The sequence below is a fragment of the Engraulis encrasicolus genome, chromosome 3 (genome assembly GCF_034702125.1).
Source record: "Engraulis encrasicolus isolate BLACKSEA-1 chromosome 3, IST_EnEncr_1.0, whole genome shotgun sequence".
NCBI lineage: Eukaryota > Metazoa > Chordata > Actinopteri > Clupeiformes > Engraulidae > Engraulis > Engraulis encrasicolus.
Window position 1 is genome coordinate 49,928,560 of NC_085859.1, and position 27,898 is coordinate 49,956,457.

Here is a 27,898-nt window from a genome sequence, read left to right on the forward strand (position 1 = left end):
AAGTTTCATGTTTTTCAGATAAGCTCTGTGAGGCTGCGAATGTTGACAACGTTGCGCATCAGAAAAACGCGACATAGATGGTTTAAAATCTCGTTGCATGAAGGATTTGAAGTCAAGAGACATCCATTGCTGCTGTAGGCGTCACAACTGCACAAAATCCGCATCAGTAGGGATGCTGTAATAATCACTTGCGCGCCTCGTGGAATTGCAACAGACGCGCACACGGATGAGGAGCGGCGCATGGGCAGGCAGGCAAGAGTCAATCCGCTCAAGATGTCTTGCTGTTCAACAAGTGGCAGCAGCAGCACTGCGTCGATGGTAAGGCGTACATTTACTCTTCGACATGGTATACTCTTTTTTCTGTTCCACACCAAATATATAAGCTATGTTTGTGTTCTTTTACAAATAAGATGAAGGCGGACGTTGTATTTGTGCCATCCCCATTGACGACCTTGTGAGCGCCCAGGCAATCACCAGCAAGAGCCTGTGCACTCCACTGACGCGAGCACCGTCAGACCATCTCCTCCGGTGTCTCCATCTACCTGTTGAGAAAGCAACGTGACAACATGAGTGGATATGTCGGCAATCTTACTCCAAAACAGGCTGAGGCGCTGGAAGAGGTACACGTTGTTTCGTTGATTATATCTAAAAAAAAACAACACTAGCCTAAGCCTACTCGAAGATAGTATAGTTTCAGCCACTTAGGATAAGCTTTGGAGTCACGCTGTCTCTGGTTCATTTGCACTGTCAACTTAGTGCACTATAGGCCTAATAGCCTAGTAGTGAGTAGAACCAAGCGTCACATTTTGCCTTATTTCTAGTGATAAAAAAACAAGCTTTCCCTCCACAAATGAGTCTGAAATGAATGAGATTGCTATGGATAAGATGGTACCCACCTTGACTCACACTGTAGGCCTACATGACATTAAAATGAATGAGTTCTCACAATAAGATGTGCTCTACAGATTATTAACTTGTCATGACACAACACACTGTAGTAGTATTTTTTATTTAGATATTGTTATACCGAATGGTTTTTCATTTGTATAATGGTGGGCTACAGCATGTCTGTCTATGTCTGTGCCAAAACCTAATCTAAGATGTGATTGAATGAATGGGGGCCCAAATAGGCTCTAATGGAAATGGCTACTGTGTGCTTTGTTCTGGTTCCTCTCCTCTCCTCTCCTCTCCTCTCCCCTCCTGTGCGCTCCTTCCTTCTCCTCTGGTTTCATCACCTCTGCTGTCCTCCCCTCTGCTCTTCTCCCCCTTGCTCTCCTCTCCTCTGCTCTCCTCTCCTCTCCTCTCCTCCCCTCTGCTCTCCTCTCCTCACCTGTCCTATCCCCTTCTCTCCTCTCCTTCTTTCTCCCCTCTGCACCCTTCTCCACGACTCTTATATCGTATTCTCTATTCTCCTAACCTCTCCTCTCTTCTCCCATCCTCTCCACTCCTTTCTTCCCCACCTCACTGCATCAGCTTCGGGAGAGGGTGAAGGACATCCTGCTCGAGTGTCCGGCACAGACTGACCACTTCCTGCTGCGCTGGCTGAGAGGTGAGAGTGACACCTTACACAGTAAAAAAAGAGAACAGTGGAAGAGGTATTTCAACACTTAGAGAGTACTCTGGGATCAAATACACTCTAGAGAAGATGATAAATAGACTCGCCAAGTTGCTTTGTTTATCGATGCACTAAGTATTGAATAAACACTATTTTTTACTGTGTAGTCAGTCATAATAAATGAAATAGATTGTATTTTGTATTATTGTACATTGTTTAGTTGACACTTAAATCCTTACAGTTATACAGTTAAATGCCTTACAGTTATTACAGGGTATTAGTTACAGTCTCCGGGGTAAAGTGAGGTGAGGTGCCTTGCTCAAGTTGCCTGTGAAAGGACCAGTTCAGTCAATTTCAATATGCTCTTATATTGCTCATGCTACCCTTGACTTGTCAGTACCCGGTGATGACACATTTTTTGGCTAAGCCCTTTCCGAGATATGAGCTATTCTAATGGGGGCAGTGTTTGTTTAATTTTTTAAATGAACATAGGCCTACTCCAAATATTTTCCCAAAAGGTCCTGCTGTTTGCTAGTTGTCTGCTGATGTTGTATAACCTTTCGGATGTTTTTGGGAATAAATACAAATGTTTTTGAAATGTAAACAAAGCGCTGCCCCCATTACAATGACCAAGATCTCGGAAAAGGCTGAAGAAGAAAAAAAAATCTCAGGTACTGACAAGTCCAGGGTAGTGTGAGCATTACAACTGCATGTTGAAATTGACTGAACTGGTCCTTTAACACCAGACACAAGTGAGAGTCTGATGGCTACTTATGCAATTTCTCGTGGGAAATATGCGGTTAACAATTGCCCATGGCCATTTATTATGCATTATGAATGTATCATTTGTCATATGTGTAGACCGTAGCCAATCATGTCCGTTGTGTCTATTCAGATAAACTGCAAGCCTCCTGCATCATCGCCTTTCCACCCCTCCCCACTCTCTGATTGGCTCCCTTGCCCAGGAGTCAGGACCCTGTTTTTGTTATTTATCCATGCTCTCTTTCAGCAGAAATGGGTACTCATTACATTGTTGTATGTATTCTGGGGGGCTCATTCAGATGATTTTGCCCCTGGCCTGCCATGGCTGTCAGTGGCCATATAGTCAAACCGATGCTCTTAGGAAGTAACATGTCTGCTGGGCACGTCCAGTCCTCCTGCAGTGCACTGGTCACAGTTTATGATGGACTGACCATTGATTTGTGGGTGTGTATTGACTGTCATGCCAACAACCCTGGCTCTTTGGGGATAGCAGTCAGAGCCCCGGTTTGCCATCTCAGAAAGTCTGGGTGCTGAGTACTGGCTGGGCAGCTCTTCTCTCTTTCGCTGCAAATGGTGTCAGAAGTGGGATGGCAGCTGTGAGGCCATTGGAGTTTGGTACCCCAGAAGGTCCGGGTTTGAGTCTAGGAGGAGGTGCAAAGTTCTCCCCCTCGCTACGCTATTTCAGTGTGAATGGGCCTTGGGAAAGGAGCCAGCCTTATTACAGTGTTACAGTGAGTGAGAACACCGTGGCTGAATGGCTGCTAATCCAGATTAATCTGATTAGTCCAGCCAAACAAAAAACGGGTGAACGTGTCGGTCAGGTCAATGACAATAGTGGCCAGTGTGTGCCATGCTGTACCTCCATGCTTTACACCTCCCCATCCTTATTATGCTGCAGGACCTGGTTATTTAGAGTTTTTTGGCTCTAGTACAGAGAGAGAGAGAGAGAGAGAGAGAGAGAGAGAGAGAGAGAGAGAGAGAGAGAGAGAGAGAGAGAGAGAGAGAGAGAGAGAGAGAGAGAGAGAGAGAGATTTTTTTGTTTTACATGCAAGACTTTGTGAAACTTAGCAACTCATAAAGTACAAGTGACCACTATCAATTGTGAACAAACAAACCGCCTCAACAGCAGTTAGCTCTATCTTATCAGACCACAGACCAGAGTTCGCTGCATGAGGCTAGATATCCTCTGGATGACTCTCTACATCAGATTAATACACATACTCTGCAATTTAGTTGCTTAAATTGCAAGCATGATTTGTTTGGTTTCATTTTCCTCACCATTTTGTGACCTAGAACGTTTGCGTCCTAGCAACGTTTGCGTACTGGTACGCTACTGAAAATACAGACTGAGACTCTAGAAACGAGTACACAGACTGTGACTATCTCTGGCAATGAGTACCAGTACACAGCGGTATAGTCAAAAGAGTTAAGTTGTGCACAACTTTTTTTGGAGATCCAAGCCTTTTTGGATGTTACCCAACCTCCTATGAAAAGTGAATATTTAAAGCCCTCAAAAGAAGCCCAGTCCCTGACAACTGAATTCTTTTCACTGACATGACTTGGAAGAATGAGAATCTTCACACACGTATAGTAGTTTACAGAGGTGTATTCTGCAGGCGGGCAGCAATGCTTTACTTGTTTAATGGTCTTTTGAAGGATGCAGGTTCATATCCCTTAGGCCTGCATTTCCCTTGAGAAACGCACTAAACCCCACATTGCTTCAGGGACTGTGACCAATATCCGTTAACATCACAAGACTAGGAGGGAACTATTAAGCATCATCAAGCTAGCAGGCAGGCAAAGTGTCAACTGAGTGTAATGTAATGTAATGTACAGTAGATAGCTCTGCCTAGACGATTTGGGTTAAGTCAACTGTAAACCCGGTGCCACATTGGCACCATGCCCTGCGTATGACACCCGGACAGCTCCCGCAAACACCTTAAAGGCCCCCGTCAGCACTTCAGTAATCATATTTAGTCGGCATTATATGCTTATAAGTCCGCATAGTCACAGGTCAGCAATGCTATAAAATCTATCAAGGTTAACATTCTGTCACGGAATGGCATGACCCTGTGAATGTATCCAGGGTTCAATGCTAAATTATTTTAATACCTGATGTGGACATGGACTGTCCACCCTTTCTTTTTTTTTTTTTTTTCAATATATTTTTAGGGGCTTTTATGCCTTTATTTGATAGGACAGTCTGAGGTGGTGACAGGAAGCGAGTGGGAGATAGAGACGGGGTGGGATCGGGAAATGACCCCGGCCGGACTCGAACCGGGGTCCCCGTGGGCATGTAAGCCCAAATGTGGGGGGCTTAGCGCGCTGCGCCACAGTGCCCCCCTACCCTTTCTTAGTGATTAATGCAACTCCGCTGATGTGACGACTTACAGCCCCCATAAGCTGGGTGTATCTAATTAAAAGTCATTTAATAAGGTTTCTTCACACCTTTAACTTGTTCAGATGCAATGCTGTCTGAGCTGTCCACACAGCTTGGTGAGAAACTCAATGGCTGTGTGGTGCACTGTGGCACATAGAAGCATGGCCGCTGGCAGATTTTCCTTGGAACGGGACAAAGTCATCTAAAAAGACCCCCCTTCGATTATATATACAATGTATAATGAGGACCCAATTGTGCCGCACCCCAACCCCCACCGCCTTACCCCACCATGGGCCCTGGACAACTAATAAGTTTGTCCCCCTCCGGTCAGATTCCCTGCATGTAAAAACATTATGTCATTGTTGTGTACAATAAATTCCTGAATGGATTGGGTAACTTCATCAATCCATCTATTTGCAGCACTGTGTCGAGTCGTGTCCAACCATGCTTGTCTTGTTATTGATGCGTCATTATCGTGCCTCCCTGACACGCATTTCTTCAGTGGGGGTAAACAAAGACTGCTTTTGTTGGCCTGCCTCCCTACAACGGTCTGTGTATGAAATCACATTCCTCTCCTTCTAATGGGCGAGAGCATTTTGATTGTGTCAAGCATGCCATAGCATTTAGCAAGTTCTCTTCCCCTCTCTGGTCCGCTTTCTCCTTACATACACATGTGTCCTTAGTCTCGGTATATACCCAAGGACTGGCAGTGTAACTGCACTTACAGTATGTTTTCTTTACACTGTGTCTATCAGCGACATTACCTATGGATTGACATTTACTTTTTTGCTCCCCACCAACGATGGCTAGTAGTTTTCCGGAGCGATGAACCACTCACCATTTTTTACTAGCCACAGTTTTATTAACATTTGGCAAATTGCATTGCATCCTACACAGGAAGAAATAAGACAAATATAGAAACGGGGACAGACACAGAGGTTTGCACAAGGGGCAAACAACACAATGTAGCCTAATCTGATATGGCATACCTAAGAATAAGATACCTGAAACTGAATTCACTACTTGCCACACTGGAGTTTGACCCCTTTTTGGCCAGTTGGGAGGTGCCAATATCAAGCCCTGCTAGGATGTATCAGTAGTTGTTTTTTATACAAGAGGGCATACTGTAAGTACTGTATGTCATCAAAGAAGAAGAGACCACATGGCTGAAATGATGGTTGGTTGTTGCACTAAACATTTGAGCTGAGCACTGAAAGGGTGAAATCTGCAACTTCCTCAAAATATCTTGCTATCTCGTGAGTGTTTGTCAGAGAGGGAAGTGAAATGTGTTAGGCTGTGGTTTACCATGACTGGGCAGGCCATTGTACTGCTGCAAGCCCCTGAAGCCTCTGATATTATAATGTAGTCAAATGTGGTGGTGGTAAACCTAACCTTTGGTCCTGTCCTTCTAGACCAGGAGTGTTGAACTCATTTCAGTTCAGGGGCCACAGACAGTCAATTTGATCTCAAGTGGGCTGGTTGGACCAGTAACATAATTGCAAAATATCGCAAATATCTGCTTCATGTCGGAATGGCATTGCAAGTCAAACATTATGTTCTGTAATGTGCTTTGCCCTGAATTGCAAAAGTGTTACCCATTAGTAATCATGTTATTTTCATTCATCTCCTTAATGACCATGAGTTGATATTATTCCTCACATTGTCATTCCATTTTGTTTTCCTTATTAATATCATGTTCCTGTCTTTTCCCCCTACTCTCCATCTACACTGCCTCCTCTTCTCTTTTCTGTCTTTGTTTTCAGCTAGAAATTTCAATGTCCAGAAAGCTGAGACCATGCTGCGAAAGGTATCATCATTTCTCCCCCCCCCTCTCTCTTTCTCTCTCTCTCTCTCTCTTTCTCTCTCTCTCTCTCTTTCTCTCTCTCTCTCTCTCTCTCTCTCTCTCTCTCTCTCTCTCTCTCTCTCTCTCTCTCTCTCTCGCTGCACTGCTTTGCACCTGCTCCAATGCAACGGTAGCTATTTGCAAATCACCAACAATCATCTTAGCACTGATTGGTGCAAATCCCTGTCTATCATAACTCAAACCACCAATAAGCATCTGCCTATTGTAACTCTTCCCCATGTGTGTAATCTTACATTAAGAGTGACTGATGACTATGCAGTCTATTGCATTGTACTGCATGGTATATATTTTTAACACAAAGCACTCCAGTGCGGCTGAAAAAAATGCAACTATCCTGTTACACACTACTGTTTTCTTTTTCACAAGGCCATGCACTTTATACCAATGTCCTCTGTGGTACTGAGGTCAAAAGGACAGTGCCTGGCTTACAGTGAAATGATATTAGATACAATACTGTACTGTACTGGGTGTGGTGGACAATATTGCCATAATAAGCTGCACATTAAACCACCTCAGCTATTATAGGCTACTCCCTCTGTATGGCCTGGTCTGCTATAGACAATTGAGTTCTGTTTTCCACTGTGGTCTAAGAACAGACTAACTCAACATACAGCACTGTAGGCCTACGTCTGAATTATGTATGGTGGTACACACTGTATTTCAGTGAGGTGGTGTGAGATTATTGCTGTTATGTTGAGCTCAGGCACATTTTAATGATTTGTCTTTCATTTTCCCCCCTCATGCACACAGCACCTGGAGTTCAGGAAACACGTGAAGGCAGATACTATAACAACAGAATGGAAACCACCAGAGGTAAAATGACATCAGAGATTGCCGATGTGATAACCAAGAAAACTCACCATGTCCACAGGTCACCAATGCAACAAAGTGGGATCAAGTCCGATCTCCTAAACGGTTGTGACTTTCCATTGAACTCCATTCATTATGCCAGTCTCCTAATATAAAGGGGCATGGCTGCCATAGGATTGCAGCTTAGAACCTTATGTCATGTGGATCTTGGAAGAAACTCTTTATGAACCCCACCTCTACCATATCAATCGTCTCTGGTGACATTACGGCTAATGCTACTGTGGCTGAAGGCTAGTGTACTGTAAGCATCAGCCCATTACTGATTAAGGCTATGGAATGGTGTAGGCCTACTGAGGTCGAAGCTTCAGAGGTAATGTAAGTGATAACCCACTGTAGGCCCCAGTGTTAGTGGTTGCCTATAGGCATACATTGCATACATTGATTTTAGACTGATATTTAAGCTGATATTGTCCATGTTACCTTTAACCTTCGAGGGCCTTCTTTTTAATGCTTAGTGCCTATTAGAATGAATCCCCAGTAACATTTTCTGTAGCTTTGTAATGCACCGCTAAAAGGTTGTAACTCAGCTTTCGTTTATATTACAACCACTTAGCAATTTCCAGACAGATGGGCATGCCTTCTTATCAAATAGCATATACAGTAATTGCATTGTTAATTCAACCCAGTGGATGGACATAAGATGGTTTCAACTTCAAACAGTAACTTCTGTAGCTATGTGCATAATTGCTGTGTTTTCAATCTTACCACATTACCAGATCATCTCAGTTTGACATGAGTATGATCAATGAGCTAAAATAGTTTTCCTTTTTTCAGTTTATAAACCATGACGATGACATATAACCCTTTCATGCAGATGGGATCACGAGGAATCTGACTCTCTGTTTGCTGAAAAAGTGCAAAGTACCGTATTGGCCCGAAATATAAGACGTGGTTTTTGTTATAAAAATAGTACTCTAAAAAGGGGGGTCGTCTTATTTCCGCGCGCTAGAGAAAAAAAGGTTTTTTTTTTTTGTTTTTTTTTAAACTTAACCTGAATGCGGCCATAAGCCTATGCTTCACAAAAATGCCACAAAATTCAATAATGGATGGGTTAAGAGATTGTTTTGTCCATATCAAATTTGCAGATGCTTGTTTCGTTATGACAGTTGCACCGCACGTCTATCAACTGTCAATGTCAACGCGATGCAGACGACAGTGCAAGGGGAAAAACACAAGTCAATCAAGTCAAGTCAATGGTTTTACAGTCTCATCAGGAAAGCTTTGGTCGTTCTCTCTGGTCAGCCGACAACACCACTAGAAACTAAAGAAATGAAGGGTGATTTGACGAACAACCTGTAGGCTAAGTTTTGGATGCTGTCATCAGCCAATCAATGGTCATCTGTGTGTGCGCGAGAAAGCGGCGCCTTTGACAAGCGGTGCCTTTGACGATATGCCTCGCAACGATGAACAACACAGAATAATGGTTAGGGCAAGAGATTGTCTTGTTCATATAAAATCACTAGGAGTTTTACCCTTGGTACGAAATGAATATCAATCGGACTTCTAATGTCAACGTGGTCCGGTAAGCAGCACATGGGTTTCAAGTGCAATGCGTCAATCTGCCTTTGGTCACGTTCGGTTTCTACAGTCCAACGGAAAACTTTGGATGCATAAAATGAACGGCGATTTGGCGAGACGGCTGCTGGTTAGATATTGCTGTCAACTAAGCATTTCGCAAAATCTGTGCATTGCACAATAGATTGCCTATCTCTACTGGACTGGTTGCCTGGCTGGCGCAGACTAATGCTCTGAGTGTAGGCTATGTTGCGTCGCACTTTAAACAGGCGGGCCCAGACGGCTGTAGCCTGTAGGTGCCTATTGGCGCTTGACAGGTGAAGTGAGTAAAGAAAGGAAAAGGATACGAGTAGCCATCTGTGGTCTTATATCATGGAAATTCCATGAAAATTCTATTGTGAAATTTGTTATTTGTAAAAAGCCTCAGAATATTCCAACAAATTAAAAACTGCATTTTGAGAAAAGTTTCCAATGTGAAACAAAATTAAGTCTTCAAAAAACTTTTTTCCCCAAAACATGAGCCTGAAAATGGGGGGTCGTCTTATAATCAGGATCGTCTTATATTCGGGCTAATACGGTAAATGACAAAAATGCTGCAGTGCCAATGATATCAATTTGTTATCAAGAGTCGTAGCCCCTTAATGCACGCCACACCTTCTGAGGCACACTCTAATAGTCATTGGAAGGTTAATTACCATAGTACTACAATACTATTATATAACACATGGCCTTTTGTAATGCACTACGACTCGGCCATTGACATTCTGGTAGCAACAAATGTTGTGTTTTAACAGGTTAAGTAACAGACTGAGACCATTATTCATTACAATTTAGGAAACAACAAAACATATAACAGAAACTGTGCATGAAAGAGTTAACTCGAAATAGCCAGAAACTAAAAAAAGGATATTAGGTCAGCTGATAGTTTATGAATTGTTTCGTTGTCAATGCCAGTAAAAAGCTCAACATTTGTACCTGGCAAGTTTTGTGTACTTTGCCTCTACTTCCTGGTCTTCAAAACAAAACCGTTCATAAATTGCAGTGGAGAGTTTACAAGAACCACAAGACGGCGCACAGCTGGGCTGCAGTAGTGACACGTATTTCTACTGTTCTCAGGCGATTGAGAAGCACCTGTCAGGGGGCATGTGTGGCTACGACCGTGAGGGCAGCCCCATCTGGTATGATGTCATCGGGCCCGTGGACCCCAAGGGACTCATGCTGTCCGCCTCCAAACAGGACTTCATCAAGTCCAAAGTCAGAGACTGCGAGATGCTGCAGAAAGAGTGTGATCTGCAGACAGAGAGGGTACGTCTCTGTCGCTATCTGTTTGTAGAGTGAATGTCTTACATCAGACCCCCGGCATAATTTAAGTAGAGATGCACCAGATCCGGTTCCGGATCCGGCAGGATAATAGGGTTTTTCACAGGATCCGGATCCGGCAGGATCTTAAGCAGTGGATCCGGTATCCGGCATGTTACCTAAAAATCAGGATCTGGTGCATGTCTAGCCTAGGCTTTTCAGTCAGTCTTTCACAACCCCAATCACTGCATGGAGTGAAAGCCCTTTGCTAGCGGCCTTTGCAGGCAGTGTGGCAGTAAGCCAATGAGTCTGAAAAATAGTTTGAGCCAACACAATAAAAAGGGCCCACATGTGTGAGTAGACTATATGTTTCACTCTTTTGTAGGATCCGGTATCCAGTTCCGGATCCGGCAGGATCTTAAGCAGTGGATTCGGTATCCGGCAGGATCCTAAAAATCAGGATCCGGTGCATCTCTAATTTTAAGCACACAGTTGTATTGTATATTGCATTAGAAATTGGTTGAACGACACAATTGGAACGACAAAATTGGAAAAATTGGCAATGTTTTGACAAAACATGTCTGTTTACTGCTGATGCATTTGTCATTTTGTAATATCATGTGTACTGGGCATACATGTTTTTAGCTTTTCCTTTGCTATGCATTTTTACAATTTTTTTCTTATCCTTTTCTCTCATAATTTGTTGTTCCTCTCAGCTGGGTAAGAGTATAGAGTCTATCACCATGATCTATGACCTGGAGGGCCTGGGCATGAGGCATCTGTGGAAGCCTGCCATAGATACATATACTGAGGTGAGCAGTCATTCATTACATTTTCATTACAATACCATAGACAGAGACATACACATAGGTGAACAGTCATTCATTTCATTACATTACAATACCAAATACATATACACAGAGGTGAACAGCCAGCCAGCGTTGCCACGGATACTACAGTGTACTAGTTTCCCTGCAGATGTCTCTAAACTTGACTTTAATTTATAAGTGTTGACCAACCAGCAGGCGAATTTTCCTCTGTAGTGCTTTGGGAAGATGTAATGTTAGGCACATGATGTTGAATTAATTGATTAGCCATTTATTTATTGAATGTATGGCGTTATAGCACAGTGCTCCTTTTACTGCAGTTGTCTTTGGAAATGTGAGATATTTCCCATTTATAGACAAGTCCCACACGCTGTCCACATTTGGCGTGTTTAATTATCAATTAACCATTAAACGCTGTAAATGAGGACAGTGTGAGGGACCTTTCTTGTCTCTGATGTTGGTGAACCAGGGCCCAGGGGTTCCCCTCCAACGCAGCTGGCTATGGAAGAGTGCAAGAAATCTGCACAGCAGAGATGCGTACTTCCCCCTCGCCTAATTGTGTCTGATTGTAATATGGTAATGCAGGTCCTCACCATGTTTGAGGACAACTACCCAGAGGGACTGAAGAGGCTGTTTGTCGTCAGAGGTAAGTGAAGTTGTTTGCCATTAAAGGGAAGCTCACTCGAGTTCAGACAGTTTCTTTGTGCTTCTCACATTTCTATTTTTATATGGTGTGTGTATATTCCTTTTCATAACTGTCATCAGAGACAGACATCAAGGTTTCAGGAAGAGAAAAAAAGGTTCTGCCACATTTGTGTTGCAGAAAATTAATTGAAACAGCTGATCCAACAAAACTTCTACTCACCAAACACAGTTTTAATGACCTAATTAGTAAAGACAAACCTGTGATATGGTTCAATGGGTTTGGAGTTGGGCTTGGAATCATGAAGTTGAATGCTATACCAGCAGATGAAGCAAAGAACCTCACCCCACATTGTTCCAGGGGCTGTAGCCTGTAAACAATACCCTGTACCTACTCAATTATGTGTTTCTTTGGAGAAATCACTAACTCAATCAATAACTAACTAATTTAATGTGTAATTTAATCTAGCTTAATGTTAAGAGCCCAAGCAGCAGGAGTATATGGATGGACTTTTATGTCTTCCTTATGGCCGTGGTTTTATCCACCTTTGCCCTTCAGTGACTTGTAAGCCTACAGTATTTTCGTAGTGAGTTTATTGGTGGACATACAGTAGGCTAGTGTTTCTCAATAGGGGCTCTACAGCCCCCCAGGGTGGCGTTAGGGAGACCTTGGGTGATGTTGTGAAGGAGACATCTGGGGGGTTTGGAGGGAGGAATTATTAGGGAGGAAACATTACTCTTTCTTATTTTTTAATACTAAGACGGATGTTGGCAGGCTTATTATAAGGCCAAGGGGCATTGGCAAGCTCATGATGAGTTGTTCATTCAAGGGGGTTGTTCATTCAAGAACGGTTGAGAACCACTGATATAGGCCATTGCTGTGGCAATATCAATGACCGTTTATTGAGAGTGCCGATGCACATACTGTTTACTGCATGTAGGTCATTGCTGTGGTAATAACTAATGAAAGTGTGTTGTGTAACCCCGCAGCTCCCAAGATATTTCCTGTGGCGTATAACCTCGTCAAGCACTTCCTCAGCGACATCACACAGCGCAAGATCATCGTCCTCGGGGGTAAAGATTAAAACATTAGAGAGCACTCAGAAATATGGTCATATGGCCTGTAGGCTCTGAAAAAGGCACTTGTTCGCGACACATCAGTGGATCATATTAAAGGCTTTTTAACTTAATCAAGCAGTGTGCCTTTGGAAATCAAAGTTCAAAAGTGACTAATTCCCTTTAGCCAAAGAGCACCTATTCTGGAGAAAAAAAAGTGACCACTTCACTTAGTGATCACCAAATTGTTGGTGTTTTAGTACTAGAGAGCACTTGACTTGGACAGTTAGGCCTCCACCAAGGAAAACCATATCTTCTAATAACAAACAATTAACAATTATCATCAACACATTCTGAATCTGGAAAGCCGCCCCTTTCTAAAACATCATACAATTATTTGTTCTACCGGTATATTGGCCTATTTCTAACAAACAAGCAAACTCAGGCTTAAACATACAATGTTCTTGCTGGAGGGTAAGAACTTTAACTTCAACTGCATACCTGCTTTATCAGTGCAGTGTGAAGGGAGTGTAAAATATGGGAGAGAGCCAGGAAGAACAGTACAGTAGCGCTGGCAGCTATGGTTAGACTCAATGGTTCATCTGCTCTCTGTATACTACAGTGCAGTAGTTCACTACATACAGTAGTGTGTGATTTGCAATGTTATGTTCCACTGTGTAGTGAACATGTGAATATATCCAAAATTTCAAAGATCCATGCACAACTTTTAGGTGCTGGTAAACGCAGGAGTGTTCAATACCTCAAAAGAAAGACGTACCTGATGATGACGCATAGAGGCGAAATGCGTTGTTCGCACTGAATAAACAAGTAAAAAGTCAAACAAGTGTGCTGTAAACGTCTTTATTTTGAATTGTGAATATATCCATTTGTTCATTGCGCCGGTGCGTTTCCTGTGTTTGTGTGCCGCAGCCAACTGGAAGGAGGTGCTGCAGAAACACATCGACCCAGAGCAGCTCCCAGCCATCTACGGCGGCACGCTGACGGACCCGGATGGGGACCCCCGCTGCCGCTCCAGGGTGAGTACATAGCCTTAATCTCCCCATAACCCCAGAAGCAATCCACTGCCCATCCCACACCCATAGAGAACCAGGGCGAGTCCACTGCCCATCCCACACCCATAGAGAACCAGGGCGAGTCCACTGCCCATCCCACACCCATAGAGAACCAGGGCGAGTCCATACATGGCCTTGATCCCCCAACCCCTAACCCCAGAAGAATTCCACTCTCCATCCTGCACCCATAGACTGAGCCAGACAGGGACCCCCACTGACAGACCTTTAACCCCAACCCTCAAACTCCCCTGGAGTCAGGCCATAACCATAACCATATTTGCCAATCAGGAATGCCCATTCGATATCCTGTCCCATCTCGATATTGAGTGGCCGTTTCTGATTGGCAGATTTGATCTTTTGTTGCAAAAGTGGCAGTTGAAAAAAAACGCTTCAATTCCACTGAACCATGCTAGTATGTCCAGATTGTCCACGGAATGCATAGTCACTGCCTCCACGCCAGCAACCACGCAACCATGCAACCATGCAACCATGCAACCATGCAACCATGCAACCATGCACCGATACATGCCCCCAACTGCCACTGTCCCTCCCCAGGTATCCACCTATCCCCAACTACTGTGCATACACCCTGACATCCGCACATACGGCTACTGCCACAGAGGCTGCACAGTGCATGGCCGTAACTACCATTGAGGACACAAAGGTCATGTCCTCAGTATTTTTTTTTCAGTAATGTAAAATTTGATGAAATGATGAAAATTGATATATGATCAACAATGATAAATTCAGTCTGTATACAACACCCCGATTTATCCTCAAGGCAGTGATTAATAAAAACAAACTGAAGAGTTTGACTGAAGTATTTGAAGCATTCTAAATGTACGGTATACAGTTCAGCACGCAGTATTTGACCTCGGTATTTGAAAATGTCTATTTACGGCCCTGGCACAGTGCACAGCGTATTTGCTTTGTCATAGTCTGCTGTTGTAGACTGAGGCCATTGAGACAGTGGCATGACATGGCATGCAGGCAGCACTACGACATTCTCTGACACACACACACAAGGGTCACTTCAAGCCGCTCCAATGAACCTGGCTAAGAAGAGGTCAGCAGTGTGATTTTCACACAAACATACACACGCACGCACACACGGACGTGAGCATAACACACACATGACGCACACATATGCACACACATGCGCACACATACGTACATGCATGATGGTGCGCACACACAGACACACACACACACACACACACACACACACACACACACACACACACACACACACACACACACACACACACACACACACACACACACACACACACACAGACACACACACACACGGGTACCGCTAGGGGGAAGAATGATGTTAGAGAATCTCAGGGCCCAACATTTCTGGGGGCGACCCTACACACACACACACACACACACACACACACACACACACACACACACACACACACACACACACACACACACACACACACACACACACACACACACACACACACACACACACACACACGCATGATCGTGCAAACACACACACACACATGTTAAGACAAAAAAGCTACTGACTGTCTCCTGGCTGCAATAAAATATCAGTGCACTTGGAATGAATTCTTTCACAACTACACCGTGGTACTCTGTTCACCTCACATGGTTTGAGTATTGTTTCAGTGGTCATGCTTTCTATTGGCCTGAGAGCTGCATGGGCCAGCAGACCCTCTCGGTAACAGAGCATGTACTGGGGTGACATACACACCACATTCTGTGGGCTGGTTTGATACAATAGATTCAGCTTAAGTTTGGACCTCTTGAACAGTTCTGAACAGGGTGGCCATTGAATGCACACTAGACTGGCTTGCTGGGTGACGTACTGTACAGTGGCAGACTTGCTGTAACCGTCATGGTTGGCTGGTGATGAGTGACATCAGATTACGATCTACAGTATAACTGGTCTGCTGGATAAGAATTGAGTTGATAAGATAAGAATGGAATTGAAATTGCATTTTATATTGCCCTTAGCTGACTCTTTTATCACAAGTGAATTACAGTTACTCAGATACAGCCTGTTGGTAACAGTCCCTGGAGCAATGTGGGGTTAGGTTCCACACTCAAGGGTCCTCCGTAGCCATGGATGATGTGGGCTTCGAACCGGCAACCTGTTGATTCCAAGGCCAGCTCACCAACCAATGGCCACAGCTGCCCCGTAGTGACCATGCATTTTGCCCGGTAGTGCTATATAGGGCGTTAGAATAGTGTTAGAGTCTGGCCTGCTTTGGCATAATCATGTGGACCTTGTCCTTGTGCAATAAGGTTTTTTAATTAAGCAGTGACGCATGCTGTAGGTCCCTTAATGATCATGAAGCTTTGTGGCCTCGTCATCAGGGCTCTTATGTCATTGGTCAGAGATGGCAAAGTTATCATACAGGCGTTGGCCTGACAGGCACTGGCCTCTCCTCTGTTTTATAGCCATGCCAAGACTACAGCCCTGAATAAATGAAGTGAAGGACACTCTTCAGATTTCTTCTTTGTTTATTCGCCCACTAACGTTTCGGGCAGAGCCGAATAAACAAAGAAGAAATCTGAAGAGTGCTTTCCTTCGTTTCATTCATTCATTCAAGTTTTGTTGGGATTCAGCACCCAGTTAAGAATTGTTAAGTAGCCTATTTAGGCGATAGTGTGAGCGCGTCTTCTCCACTTTTTGAAGACTACAGCCCTCCCAGCAGGCCCTGGCAAACTCATGCACAAAAAAAACAAATCATAACAATTCCCTCTAGTTTCACTTCCTGGTTCACAAAGATGCCACGGCTTGTGACTGAATAACTGCTGTGGTACAGAACCTGGGCCAGAGAAAGGCATCGCTTCTCATTTAACTCAGTGCAGTGTACAGTGTAGCTGTGCTCTGGTGACATAGATCAGGGCAACCTGCATTCAGAAGCTAGACAATCCAGTGCCACACATTCCACATGGCCTAGATTTGCCTGTACAATTAGGGCAGGGATGGGAAACCTTTTTAATTCGAGAGGCCGCTTCAAATTTTATTTATTTATTTCCTCTAAGGGCCGCAGCCACTATGGTATGGACACAAGCCAGGATTTCCCCCTGCATTTTGGGCCTGTATTGATTTCATGTGAAACCGCATAACATTGAAATTATGTCGGGGGCCGGGCTGGATGAGACAGCTTCAAGGCCCTCGAGGCAGACAGTATACAGTAGACTACTAGATTCCCCACCCTTACCGTATACACACTTGCTCTCTCTCTCTGTCTCTCTGTCTCTCTCTGTCTCTCTCTCACTCGCCTTCTTTCTCTCACATGCACGTTTGAAGTTTGATTTAGTTGAATGTCACATTGTTATGGTAAATCAGGTCACAGTTGCATATGCTGTAGTATCTCTAGTATCGCTGTAGCATCGTTTGTTTGTTCAGCCCAAGGCTCCAGACTCTTGGTGCCTGTTCCGACATTGGTTCCTCACCCCTGAATTAGGGTTCAAATTGACAGGTAAAACCAGTACAGTATGTGGCACTGGATGGTAGCGTCCCATGATTGGCTGCTGGGGGGTGAGTGTAAAGGTGGGTCGTGTTCTCATGAGGTCAGGCTAAAGACACGGCCTGTAGATGTTGAACCCTGGTGTGAAATGTCACAGGTTCCTCTCAGTAGCTTTAGACATCATATGATCATCAAGCCGCTCTGCTTGGAGCCTTGCCCAGCCTTGCTTGCTTGCCAATCCTTTCCAAATTAGTGATTGCAGTTGGTCTTTCTTTCTTCTGTGATCTGCTTTTGTAAACTTCTACAAATTCAATAGTCATATTGTAGCTTGACTGTCATGTTCAGTGCCAGTCAGAAAGTATTGTGGTCATTGATTTTGTGATGTATAATTTAAATGGTCTCATGCTCTGTTGACAGTCATGTTCACTGCTGCGTCAGCTGTTTAGGATTCAAGGACTTTTATTCAGACGATCCAGAGAGCTTCTGCACTGTCTAAAATTGCAGCAGCAACAGTACAAAAAAAACAGTATTTCTATGTTATATCAAGTGACTGTGTGCAGTATAGCAATGTCCTAATGAATCACATGCTCCCACTCATGAGAGTTCCGTAATCGTCACGGTAGCGGGTTTCAAAACAGAAGCCTGCGGGTGTCCTGGCTCTGGCTCGGCCGCTTCTGGCTCGGTCACGACACGTGACACTGTTTTCTCACCCTGCTGACTCAACAGCTGTCATGAGCTGCGACACGGCCAGACTCAGAGCTTGTGGCCAAGCAACTCAGATATGGATGTTTACATTTGTGTAAAGGTCTAAGACTTAACATTTCGACATGGCGTCTTCACCCAAGTAACGTTAGTCTTGCACCTATATGAATTGAAAAAAAGGTAAACATCCACATCTGAGTTGCTCCGGAGATCTTCCTTCTTTATTTGAGCTAAGTCCTTTCCGTTAACGCACCGGACTGTGAGGCGTAGGAGTGCAGAGCATGTTCTGTTTTGTAAACTTAGCTAGTGGGCTCTGCAGGCAGCCAGCAGGCCTGCTTTGTCTTGTCTGACTGCGGCATCCTCTCCCCGACTGACCCCACTCATTGCACGTGTTGTCTGTGCCTCTGTATAGATACTTAACTTTAGGAAAAAGTTCACTCAGCCTTGCGAAGAGGAGGGAACTCCCAAGAAAGGCTCGTAGGACCCCCCTTGGCTGTGGCCAATCACACACAACCTCTGGTGGAGAGAGAGAGGGCTCTCATTGGCCAAAGCTGTCCTGCACAAGTCCATGTCATACAAAGTAGTTTGTGTTTGCATTGTAACCATAGGAAGTAGATGGATGGATGGAATGGATGAATGGATGACTGGACCAGACAAGGGGCCTCAGTGTGTCTGTATGTTAGTTGTGTGAAGACGGTTGTATGAAGAAGAAATTGTATACACCTCATCAAAATATTCAAATCTGGTACTATACTGTAATTCTTTACCCTCTCCCCTTACCTACCTACCCCCGAACCTGTTTCCTAATAAATTTAATATAAATACTGAATATCTCTGTTATGAGGATTATTTTATTTTACAACTGAATTGACAGCGTGTGTGCTCAGAGGCCTTCAGTTGAATTGGAGGTATTGAAAGACGCATATAGCACCACAACAAAACAAGACATGGGTAACAACGGCTGACAAGCTAGAGCACAGATAACATGCAAATGTCTGGAAACAAACATGTGATTTGAATATCGGTTGCTGTGTGGGTGTTGTTGTAACCTCTCTTCAGGAAAAAAAACCATGCAGTTTTGAAAAAGATATTGAAATGGCCATACATTCCAAGTGGTCAATTCCAATTAGTTCCTTATTAGTTCCAATTAGTGCCTTAATTGTTTTCCTAGTCACTTGTCTGTTTCATTTTGATATTCTGTGCTATATCAATGGATATTTTTAAAGGTGTTGTTGATAAAATATATGATTATGGTATCTGTCACATAGAAAAATTGTATATGATGCGTTGAGATATGGTTGACTCATGATCTAATTTGCATGAAGAATTTAGCATGATTATAACTTTTATATTTTTATTCACACACACAAAAATCGCATTCATCTTCTGGTCATCTCCAGTCTGTCATTGTAAACCTGAAGATAGGATAATGTCACTGTTTCAAATGTGAATGTGACAGTTAAGCCAGGATCGTTGGGAATGTTAGGTGACTTGATGTGTACAGTACAACTGAACCACGAGCTTTGATTTGATTTGATTGGTTCACTCTCCACTTATATTCATAATGTATTTCAATGTTTTTTACTTCCTAAAAGGAGGCAGACTGTTTCTTCATATCGCGGTATCAGTACCTCAGGAGGTCTTTCATGCAACGGCCGCTGCTGTAGCAGTAATGATGGCTCTTGATTGGCTTAGTTTCACTCCAGACATCTGTACAGGTCAGGCCACTTTAAAAGCCCATAAGAAAGATGAACTCAACATCCACATCTTATTACAACCACTCATTACAGTGAAGCATTTCCATCATGTACATAGAGAGACAGACAGGTAGTCTGGACAAGTCCGATAACAACTGACAACCAGACACAGGAAAAACACAAGCACAAGACTAGTTTCAAGATTCAACATTCAATAAGTGTATTGCCATGCCAACACAGTTGATGGTAATTTGTTTTGGCACGTCCCCCAACATGAAAGACATTGAATGGAAAGAAAAACACAACAGGACAATACATAGTATGGACAGACAGCCACGGGTACAGAAGACAGTGAACATCAGAGGGTACCCCAGTAGTCATTGGCCAGCCGACAATAGTGGCTGGCAGATTGCCAACACATACGCTACATCACACAAGAACACAGTAAACAAATGGGCTGTGCTCTGTCCTCAGACGATTTGGTTGACTGTGGTTAGGCAAAGTGTCCTCCTGTGACCTAAAGTATATAGGATCTGCCCAGCTAAAACGCAGTGTTGGCAAGGTAAGTACTCAACGGTATAATACTGAAGAAAAACAATGAATCCTCTAAGACTGAACACCATGAGTGCTTAGAGTCATGTGCCCCATTGATTGAGTAATATTACTAAATGTATACAGTCAATCCAGAAAGTATTCACAGCGCTTCACTTTTTTCACATCTTATTATCTTACAGCATTATTCCAAATGCTACAAATGAATCTCTGTTGTCAAAATCCTACACAAATTATTCCATTATGACCATCTGAAAAACAAGTTGTCTTGACAGACAGAAAATTTATAAAAAAAATAAAAAACAAAGAAATCATATTTACAAAAGTATTTACAGCCTTTGCTTAATACTTTGTAGAACCACCTTTGGCAGCAGCTACATTTATTTTATTTATTTTTTTCATTTCGAAATGAAAAGGGATTAAAAGGGAGGTCATCGGTGTGTGTTTCAACCTTTCAGTACATTGAAATTGTACATTTTGAGTCTGCACCTGGCTAAAATAGATGGGTGTGAGTTTTGAATGAAATCCTATGGAGAGTATCATGATCTGCCTCTGCAGTCACAGTACATGTTGACATGCATGCTTCTTTAGGTGTCATTTAGATTTCCAATGTTGACGGCATTCATACATCCCCAAATTATGTCAGTCCCACTACCATGCTAGCCAGATTATGATTTTTTTTGGGTAAAATTCAGTTGTTTACCACCACACATGCTTAACACCATCTAAAGCAGATTGTTTTGCCCCACTATAAACCATGAATCAAGTGAAAAGGGAGTTCCCTCATCCCTGTTGCCACCAGGGGCCACATCTGAGCACCAAAATTCAGTGTGATAATCACTTATCCTGGACCCAACCACTGTGGACCTAATGCCTCGAAGAATCCTGGGCCCAACCTATGTGGATCTTATGCCTCTACAATCTCTATCTATGTCTTATTCTTTTGTCTTCTTGCTATTCTCTCTTGTTTCTGTCTCTCCTTTCTACTTATCTTAACTCCATCTTTAACATTGCTTTTTTTTCTCCCATTTGTTGAGCACTCTGAGCTGCATGCCTTGTGTGATATAGTGCTATACAAATACAGCTATTATTATTATCTGTGTGCATTTCTGGAAACAGATAAAATATGGCGGCACGGTGCCCAGGTCCTACTACGTGCGCGAGTCCAAGAAGATCAATTATGAGAACGCGGTGTCCATCAGCAGAGGCTCGTCCCATCAGCTGGAGTATGAAGTTTTACTGCCTGGGTCTGTTCTCAGGTGAGACGCTCACTGATGTCTTCAAACATTTACAACTTCAATAACGGCATCAACTTCAACAACATTTAGTGCATCCCAATTGATACTCAACTACTTCTGAATGGATATAATGTATTCAGTATTTGGACGTTGCCCTGCATATCTGTAGTGCACATGCGCGTAAACACACACACACACACACACACACACACACACACACACACACACACACACACACACACACACACACACACACACACACACACACACACACACACACACACACACACACACACACACACACACACACGGATTTCTTTCAATCCCCTTTTCACATTGTCATATTCATAATAGTAGTAGTAATAATAATAATAAGAATAGTAATATTAATAATAAAGTGATAATTATACCCATGTTAAAATATGAATATCTCTCTTCTTTCTCTGCTCTCTTTAAACACTGGGGCCGCATCAGGTGGCAGTTCTCCACTGAGGATGCGGACATTGGTTTCGGGGTGTATCTGAAGGAGCGGATGGGGGAGTGGCAGAGTGCCAGTCAGATGAGGGAGGTGGTGCGCAGCGACAGGTACAACTGTCACCTGGTGCCTGAGACAGGCTGCCACACCTGCACCGAGCCCGGAGTCTGTAAGTACTGCAGCTCGCTCAGCAACTGAAACCTAATGGGAGTAGCTATAGGCTAACCTTTAAGAGTGTACCTTTAAGAGTGTAATGAAAGTTCTATAGAATTCTGGGCCTCATTAAATAAAATATGGAATTGTAGAATCTCACATTGTTACAGAACGCTTTCTTTTCATAGAATGCTCAGAAACCCACACTCTTAAAGGCTATATCAAGTTCAAGTTCAAGTTCATTGTAGCCATATCAGCAGTATAACAGACAGCTGCTAGGAATGACTTTTGGTTTGCTCACAAATTTAACAACACAAATACAAATAGCAAAGACAAAAAAACAAGAAAAGATGAGGGGCTATAAATAACAGAGAATTACGCATACAAATAAACATTGAAAAGTGCAATAAGACATAATACAGTACAAAGAGCAAGGTAAGCAAGAGGTAGAAGGCCAGGCAGTGTAGTGGCTGTAAAGTGCTAGTGCATGTTCAAGTAAGGAGATGCAGAGGGTTGCAAATCCCACCCTTCCACTCGCTACCACACTGCATGGCTGAGGTGCCCTTGAGCAAGGCTCCCATCCCCACACTGCTCCAGGGATTGTAACCATGGATAAAAGCATCAGCTATAATGTAGTGTAATGTAATGTAATCTACTTTATAATTGCGCAACAATGCAATTTCAATAAGACCAGGAACACAAGACTTCTGAACCATTTTTAACCATTTTATTGAATGCATTGCAGGAGTGCTAAATACATGAATATAGAGAGCATGCTTGCATGATATTGGTAGGGAGTTAGGAGATCTCTTTTTTGGGTAGGATATTTTCAAGATGTTCAATATATTCCTGCATTTACTACATTGCTGATCCTTTGTTTCCTCTTTATTTGTCTTTTCCAGATGTCCTACGCTTTGACAACACCTACAGTTTCCTGCGATCCAAAACCATCAGCTTCACTGTGGACATCATACATCCAAATGGCCAATCACCGAGCAGGAAGAGCAGTAGTCTTGAAGCAGAAGTGGACTGATTGGAAGGAATACATAGTTAATGTACATCTCTTTATGAACATGTGCTCTATCTCCATGTGTGGATCAAAGGGCTCGTTTTTGATGGAGCAGTGATGCTTTTGCTATGCAGCGTGCATGCGCACTTTGCCAGTTTAATGCATACTGGATTCTAACCAGAATGCATCAAAATAGCAAAGTGTGCATGCACGCTGCACAGCAAACGCATCACAGCTCCACCAAAAACGAGCCCAAAACCTAACAAGCAAAGAACACAACACATTTACAACACATTTAGGACATACAGTGTATTGAAAATCAGGACAGTAAAGAGGAATTGTCTTTAGCTCCCTCAGTTCCTGAGTAGATTTTCCCTGTCATCATTCCCTGTCATTTCCCTGTACATAAGGACAGATAATGTTATATGATAAATGGTAACATGAACTAACCAATCCTGCTCAGGAACCAAGGTATTCCAAGAAGCTGGTTACGTGATAAACCTGGCTACGTTATCCTTCAGGAAGTGGTAAACCTGCAAATAGAGAGTCCAGAGGTGTCCAGTTAAGTATGAAGATTCTAGGCTTTTCTATTTCATGATTTACCACCACCTCATGGTTGACATAACCTGGTTTACTACTGAGCCAGGTTCTTGGAATAGAGCCCTATCTCACGCATTTCGTGAAGTTTTCACGAAAAAAAGAGATGAATTTTCGTGGTGCATTCACGTTTTTGCCCGCCTTTCGTAAAGTCTTCACAATAATTAATTTTCACGCTGCCTATTCACTTGAATTGCCCCACTGCTGCTATGGTTATCCAAACGTCTGCAGGGGCGGGGAGGGGGTGCTGACAGAACACTGCTGATACACTCAGGACTCACTAATTCGACGCCCTTTCGGTACTTATGTCTTATGTCCCCTAAACCTAAACCTAAATCTAACCTTAACCCTACTTAACCCTAAACCTAACCCTAACCCTAACCTTAACCCTAACCTTGACCCTAAACCTAACCCTAAATTGCTTGTTTGAAATGTTTGATTACCATGTGACGGTAGGCTACCGAAAGGGCATCAAACTAGTGGGTCGCTAGGCAACAGTCGGGCAATTCAAGTGAATAGGCAGCGTGAAAATTAATCTATTATTTTCGTGAAGACTTTACGAAAGGCGGGCAATAACGTGAATGCACCACGAAAATTCATTCACGAAATGCGTGAGATACGGTTGTGGAATACCCCCCGCCCCGGCCCTACCCCAGAGTAGAATGTTCCGTTGTTGATCAACAACATTGTTTATACTGTACTTGAATATACAAGTAGTAATGCAAATTTGAGACAACTATTCTCACTATTTGTTTTTCCCAGTCAGATCTCACAAACATCCACATCCTTTTTTTCGGGTGGAGGGTCAAAGCATAAAGTTCATGAAGGCAAAAGATGAACCGCACACCGATGAGCACCCATTTAATCCATTTTTATTTGTGTGACATTTCGGGCCACCCTGGCCCTTCCTCAGTATGGGAGCTCATTGGTGTGTGGTTCATCTTTTGCCTTTAGAATTTTTTCCCCCTCTTTTGAGAATGATGGACCACCACCAGTGTCTTATTTTCAAGCGTTCCTTTGTCAGCAGTCATTTCGGTAGCACAAAGCATGTCCATTTGGCATTGAATGCCAATCCTTGTAAGTCTAGTCAATGTACAGTAGGCCTATATGCTGCACTTTATTTATTGAAATGTGGACGTCTTAGTGTGTGTATATGGTGTTATATTCCTGGTACTTACTCAAACTCAGCATTTTCTTATCATGTGTATTTGTTTGTTCTGTTGTCATTTGTGGATACAGTGGGCCTCATTGGCGATACTGATACTATAATAAACTGACCATACACTCATTTCATCTGTTCTTTATGTGTGCTTGGAGGATATAGTGTCGACATATTGGAATATTATTGATAAACTAGGTGTCTTTCCATGACTTGCCGTGTTTTTGTCATACAGTAGCAGTAACAGAATTGGCAGAATTGGGTCATCATTACATTCTGTGTATTGGGGAGGGGGCCCTTTCACATGACTTTGTCCAGGGTCCTGTCGAAAGCTGTAATGGGCCCTGCTCAGTCTTTCAGGCCTGCATGTAGACTCCATAGTCACCTGCCTGGTTTCAGCAGGGTGGAGAGGCTGGAGTTTGGATGAGATACATCCTGCATGATTTTCATAGCCACAAGTGTCATTCAGTAATCAGAGCACATAGTTTTAGTTTGACCTAACAAGACAAATGTGTAAATCAAAAGGAGTGAGATGAAGAATGGTTTCTTGAAAATCAGCAGCAAACCCCAACAGTGGAATAGCGCAAACAGGCTATAAATACACTTTAGTTGTTGCCATACCCTCTTGTGCATATTGTTTTCAACTTTTTATTCCCATGAAAGCTCAGATTCTTCCCCATTCCAAGGAAAGAGCTGCTTGAGTTCCTGATTGTCAGCTCTTATTGACATGGACATTTTGGCTTTAGTCATGTTAGTGTAATTCCAAAAGTACACCACAAGAGGGAGCTAGGGTGTCGTGAGCTGGCGCTTCCCAGGCTTTTCATTCCCTTGGTATTATTCGTAATGCAAGCTTGAACCAATCTGTAAAAGACCTGCTCAGCTCAGCGCTAAGTCGAACTCTAAAGTAATGCTTATTCTTAAATAATAATAATAATAATAATAATAATAATAATAATAATAATAAAATATCATATGCAGGTTTAGATAAATTGACTGAAAATACCATGTATATTTACTTGTGATTTAATGTGCTTCTGTTTGCTTGGCCGTTAAGGGATAATAGTTTCTTCCTTGCTCAATTAAAAAAGGTATGAAATGTCACGTTCGGATTTAGTGAACAGAAGAAAAAAGCACGAGTGGATGGCATCATCCTTTTGTGTAGATCCACCTTAAAACTTCCAGTCTACCTTAAAACTAGCCAGCGTGGTGGGCTCGATCTATTTCTGACGTCTCGAATGCAGATAGGAGTCGCGGTGCTATTATGCTAATGACAGGCGGGCCATGTGAAATGGCTAGGTGACGTCAAGTCTCATTTCACAGAGAGTGAAACAAACATGGCGACAGAATGGAGTGGGAAGAGGTATATTCTGACTGTAATAGTTTTCCTATGGAGTGGAATTGGTGAATGTTCGGGGACAGCAGTCACCGAGGGCAGTAACATCCGAATCTTTGGCATGAGGGTGCTACAAAGCACCAAGGAGGCAACGGTCAACGAGGAAGGGATCATCCAGGTAGTCGAGGACAGTCACATCCATCTCAGACTCTATGGGCTACAAATCAGCAATAACACTTCATCACATTTTAAGTTTACGGAACGCGACGAGGACGAAGATATTGAGGATGACGATGGAGCTTTTAATAGGACTTGTGGCGATTTTACCAAAGATATTGACATTCGGACTAACATGACAGTAAATGCAAAAGGTACAGCAGCGGTTCTGAGTCTAAGAGTTAAACAGCTTCGGAAGAACGAGCCACACAAAGACTATGGGTTGTGTGTCAAACAACAACAGGATGGTAAATGGTACCGTTTGGGAAAACCTGACGGCTGGCTACAGGTGGTTGAGGAGCCCGGGAGTCTACTGCCCCTCTGGCTTCAGATCATACTCATCTGCTGCCTCCTGGTCCTGTCAGGTATGTTCAGTGGGCTAAACCTCGGGCTCATGGCGTTGGACCCCATGGAGCTGCGAATCGTACAAAAATGTGGTACAGACAAGGAGAAGAAGTATGCAAGTAAGATTGAGCCCATACGACGGAAAGGAAACTACTTGCTGTGCTCACTTCTCCTCGGCAACGTGTTGGTCAACACCACACTCACCATCCTGCTAGACGACCTGATCGGCTCTGGGTTTGGTGCTGTGATAGCCTCCACCAGCGGCATCGTCGTGTTCGGTGAGATCATACCCCAGGCCTTGTGTTCTCGGCACGGCCTGGCAGTCGGTGCCAACACCATCGTGCTGACCAAGTTCTTCATGTTGCTCACGTTTCCGCTGTCCTGGCCCATCAGCAAACTCCTGGACTGTGCGCTGGGTCAGGAGATTGGCACGGTGTATAACAGGGAGAAGCTCGTGGAGATGCTGAGGGTGACAGAGCCATACAACGACCTGGTCAAAGAGGAGCTCAACATGATCCAGGGGGCTCTGGAGCTCCGTACCAAGACAGTGGAGGACGTGATGACCCCCATCACCAACTGCTTTATGATCAGCAGCGACGCAGTCCTGGACTTCAACACCATGTCCGAAATCATGGAGAGTGGCTACACGCGCATCCCCGTGTTCGACGACGACCGTTCCAACATTGTGGACATTCTGTTCGTGAAGGACCTGGCCTTCGTGGACCCCGACGACTGCACGACGCTGAAGACCATCACCAAGTTCTACAACCACCCAGTCCACTTCGTCTTCCACGACACCAAGCTTGACTCCATGCTTGAGGAGTTCAAGAAAGGTTAGCAGCTCACGTTGTTTTCATGTCACCAAGGTTGGCCAAGGTTGTCATGTGCGTCTATGATGGAAGTAGGGACTAGGAGCCCTAGTCAATAGCAGAAAGAGGACGGGTGGTCTCGTGGAAAACAACCCTACTCTAAAATGTGTAATAAGCAATAACAAATGATGTTAATGATGCCATTCCTTTTTGAACTTTTAACGTATTTGTATAGTCTGGATAGTTAGATGTGTGAGGAAACTGGGGGGAGAGAGGAGGGATGGGGTAGGGCAGGGAAATGGCCCTCAG

At 43.5% G+C, this 27,898-nt stretch overlaps 2 protein-coding genes and 1 long non-coding RNA gene across 4 annotated transcripts in view; 2 read left to right on the top strand and 1 right to left on the bottom strand.

Moving 5' to 3' along the window:
* Positions 1-189: 189 nt before the first annotated feature.
* Positions 190-23,181, top strand: sec14l8 (SEC14-like lipid binding 8). Of its 2 annotated transcripts, XM_063195655.1 has the most exons (13): positions 190-318; positions 411-620; positions 1,474-1,549; positions 6,461-6,504; positions 7,312-7,374; positions 10,063-10,251; positions 10,962-11,057; positions 11,658-11,718; positions 12,705-12,788; positions 13,701-13,807; positions 21,375-21,514; positions 21,968-22,137; positions 23,024-23,181. In XM_063195655.1, exons 2-13 carry the CDS (start codon positions 567-569, stop codon positions 23,152-23,154), a joined length of 1,215 nt encoding a protein of 404 aa, XP_063051725.1. In that variant the 5' UTR covers positions 190-318; positions 411-566; the 3' UTR covers positions 23,155-23,181. The 2 variants fall into 2 exon arrangements, with proteins under 2 accessions (XP_063051725.1, XP_063051726.1); XM_063195656.1 differs by lacking the exons at positions 190-318; positions 411-620 and having other exon boundaries at positions 1,504-1,549; positions 6,465-6,504.
* Positions 23,059-27,076, bottom strand: LOC134446310 (uncharacterized). The gene is made up of 3 exons (XR_010034393.1): positions 26,985-27,076; positions 26,695-26,850; positions 23,059-23,150 (listed from the first exon to the last, which is right to left on the bottom strand). It is a non-coding gene; the product is annotated as an uncharacterized LOC134446310 (long non-coding RNA).
* Positions 26,150-27,898, top strand: part of LOC134446306 (metal transporter CNNM4) — a 53,859-nt gene continuing 52,110 nt past the window's right edge. The window contains exon 1 of the mRNA XM_063195654.1: positions 26,150-27,613. Within this exon, the coding sequence (XP_063051724.1) occupies positions 26,221-27,613 (1,393 nt within the window). The 5' untranslated portion in view covers positions 26,150-26,220. The remainder of the gene's footprint in view (positions 27,614-27,898) is intronic.

Bases quoted from the DNA above. Each gene is read 5' to 3' on its own strand.
- sec14l8 (XM_063195655.1), top strand. From the start codon at position 567: ATGAGTGGATATGTCGGCAATCTTACTCCAAAACAGGCTGAGGCGCTG. The intron at 12,789-13,700 runs GTAAAGATTAAA...TGTGTGCCGCAG, and splicing joins CAAGATCATCGTCCTCGGGG to CCAACTGGAAGGAGGTGCTG. The intron at 21,515-21,967 runs GTGAGACGCTCA...GGGCCGCATCAG, and splicing joins CTGCCTGGGTCTGTTCTCAG to GTGGCAGTTCTCCACTGAGG.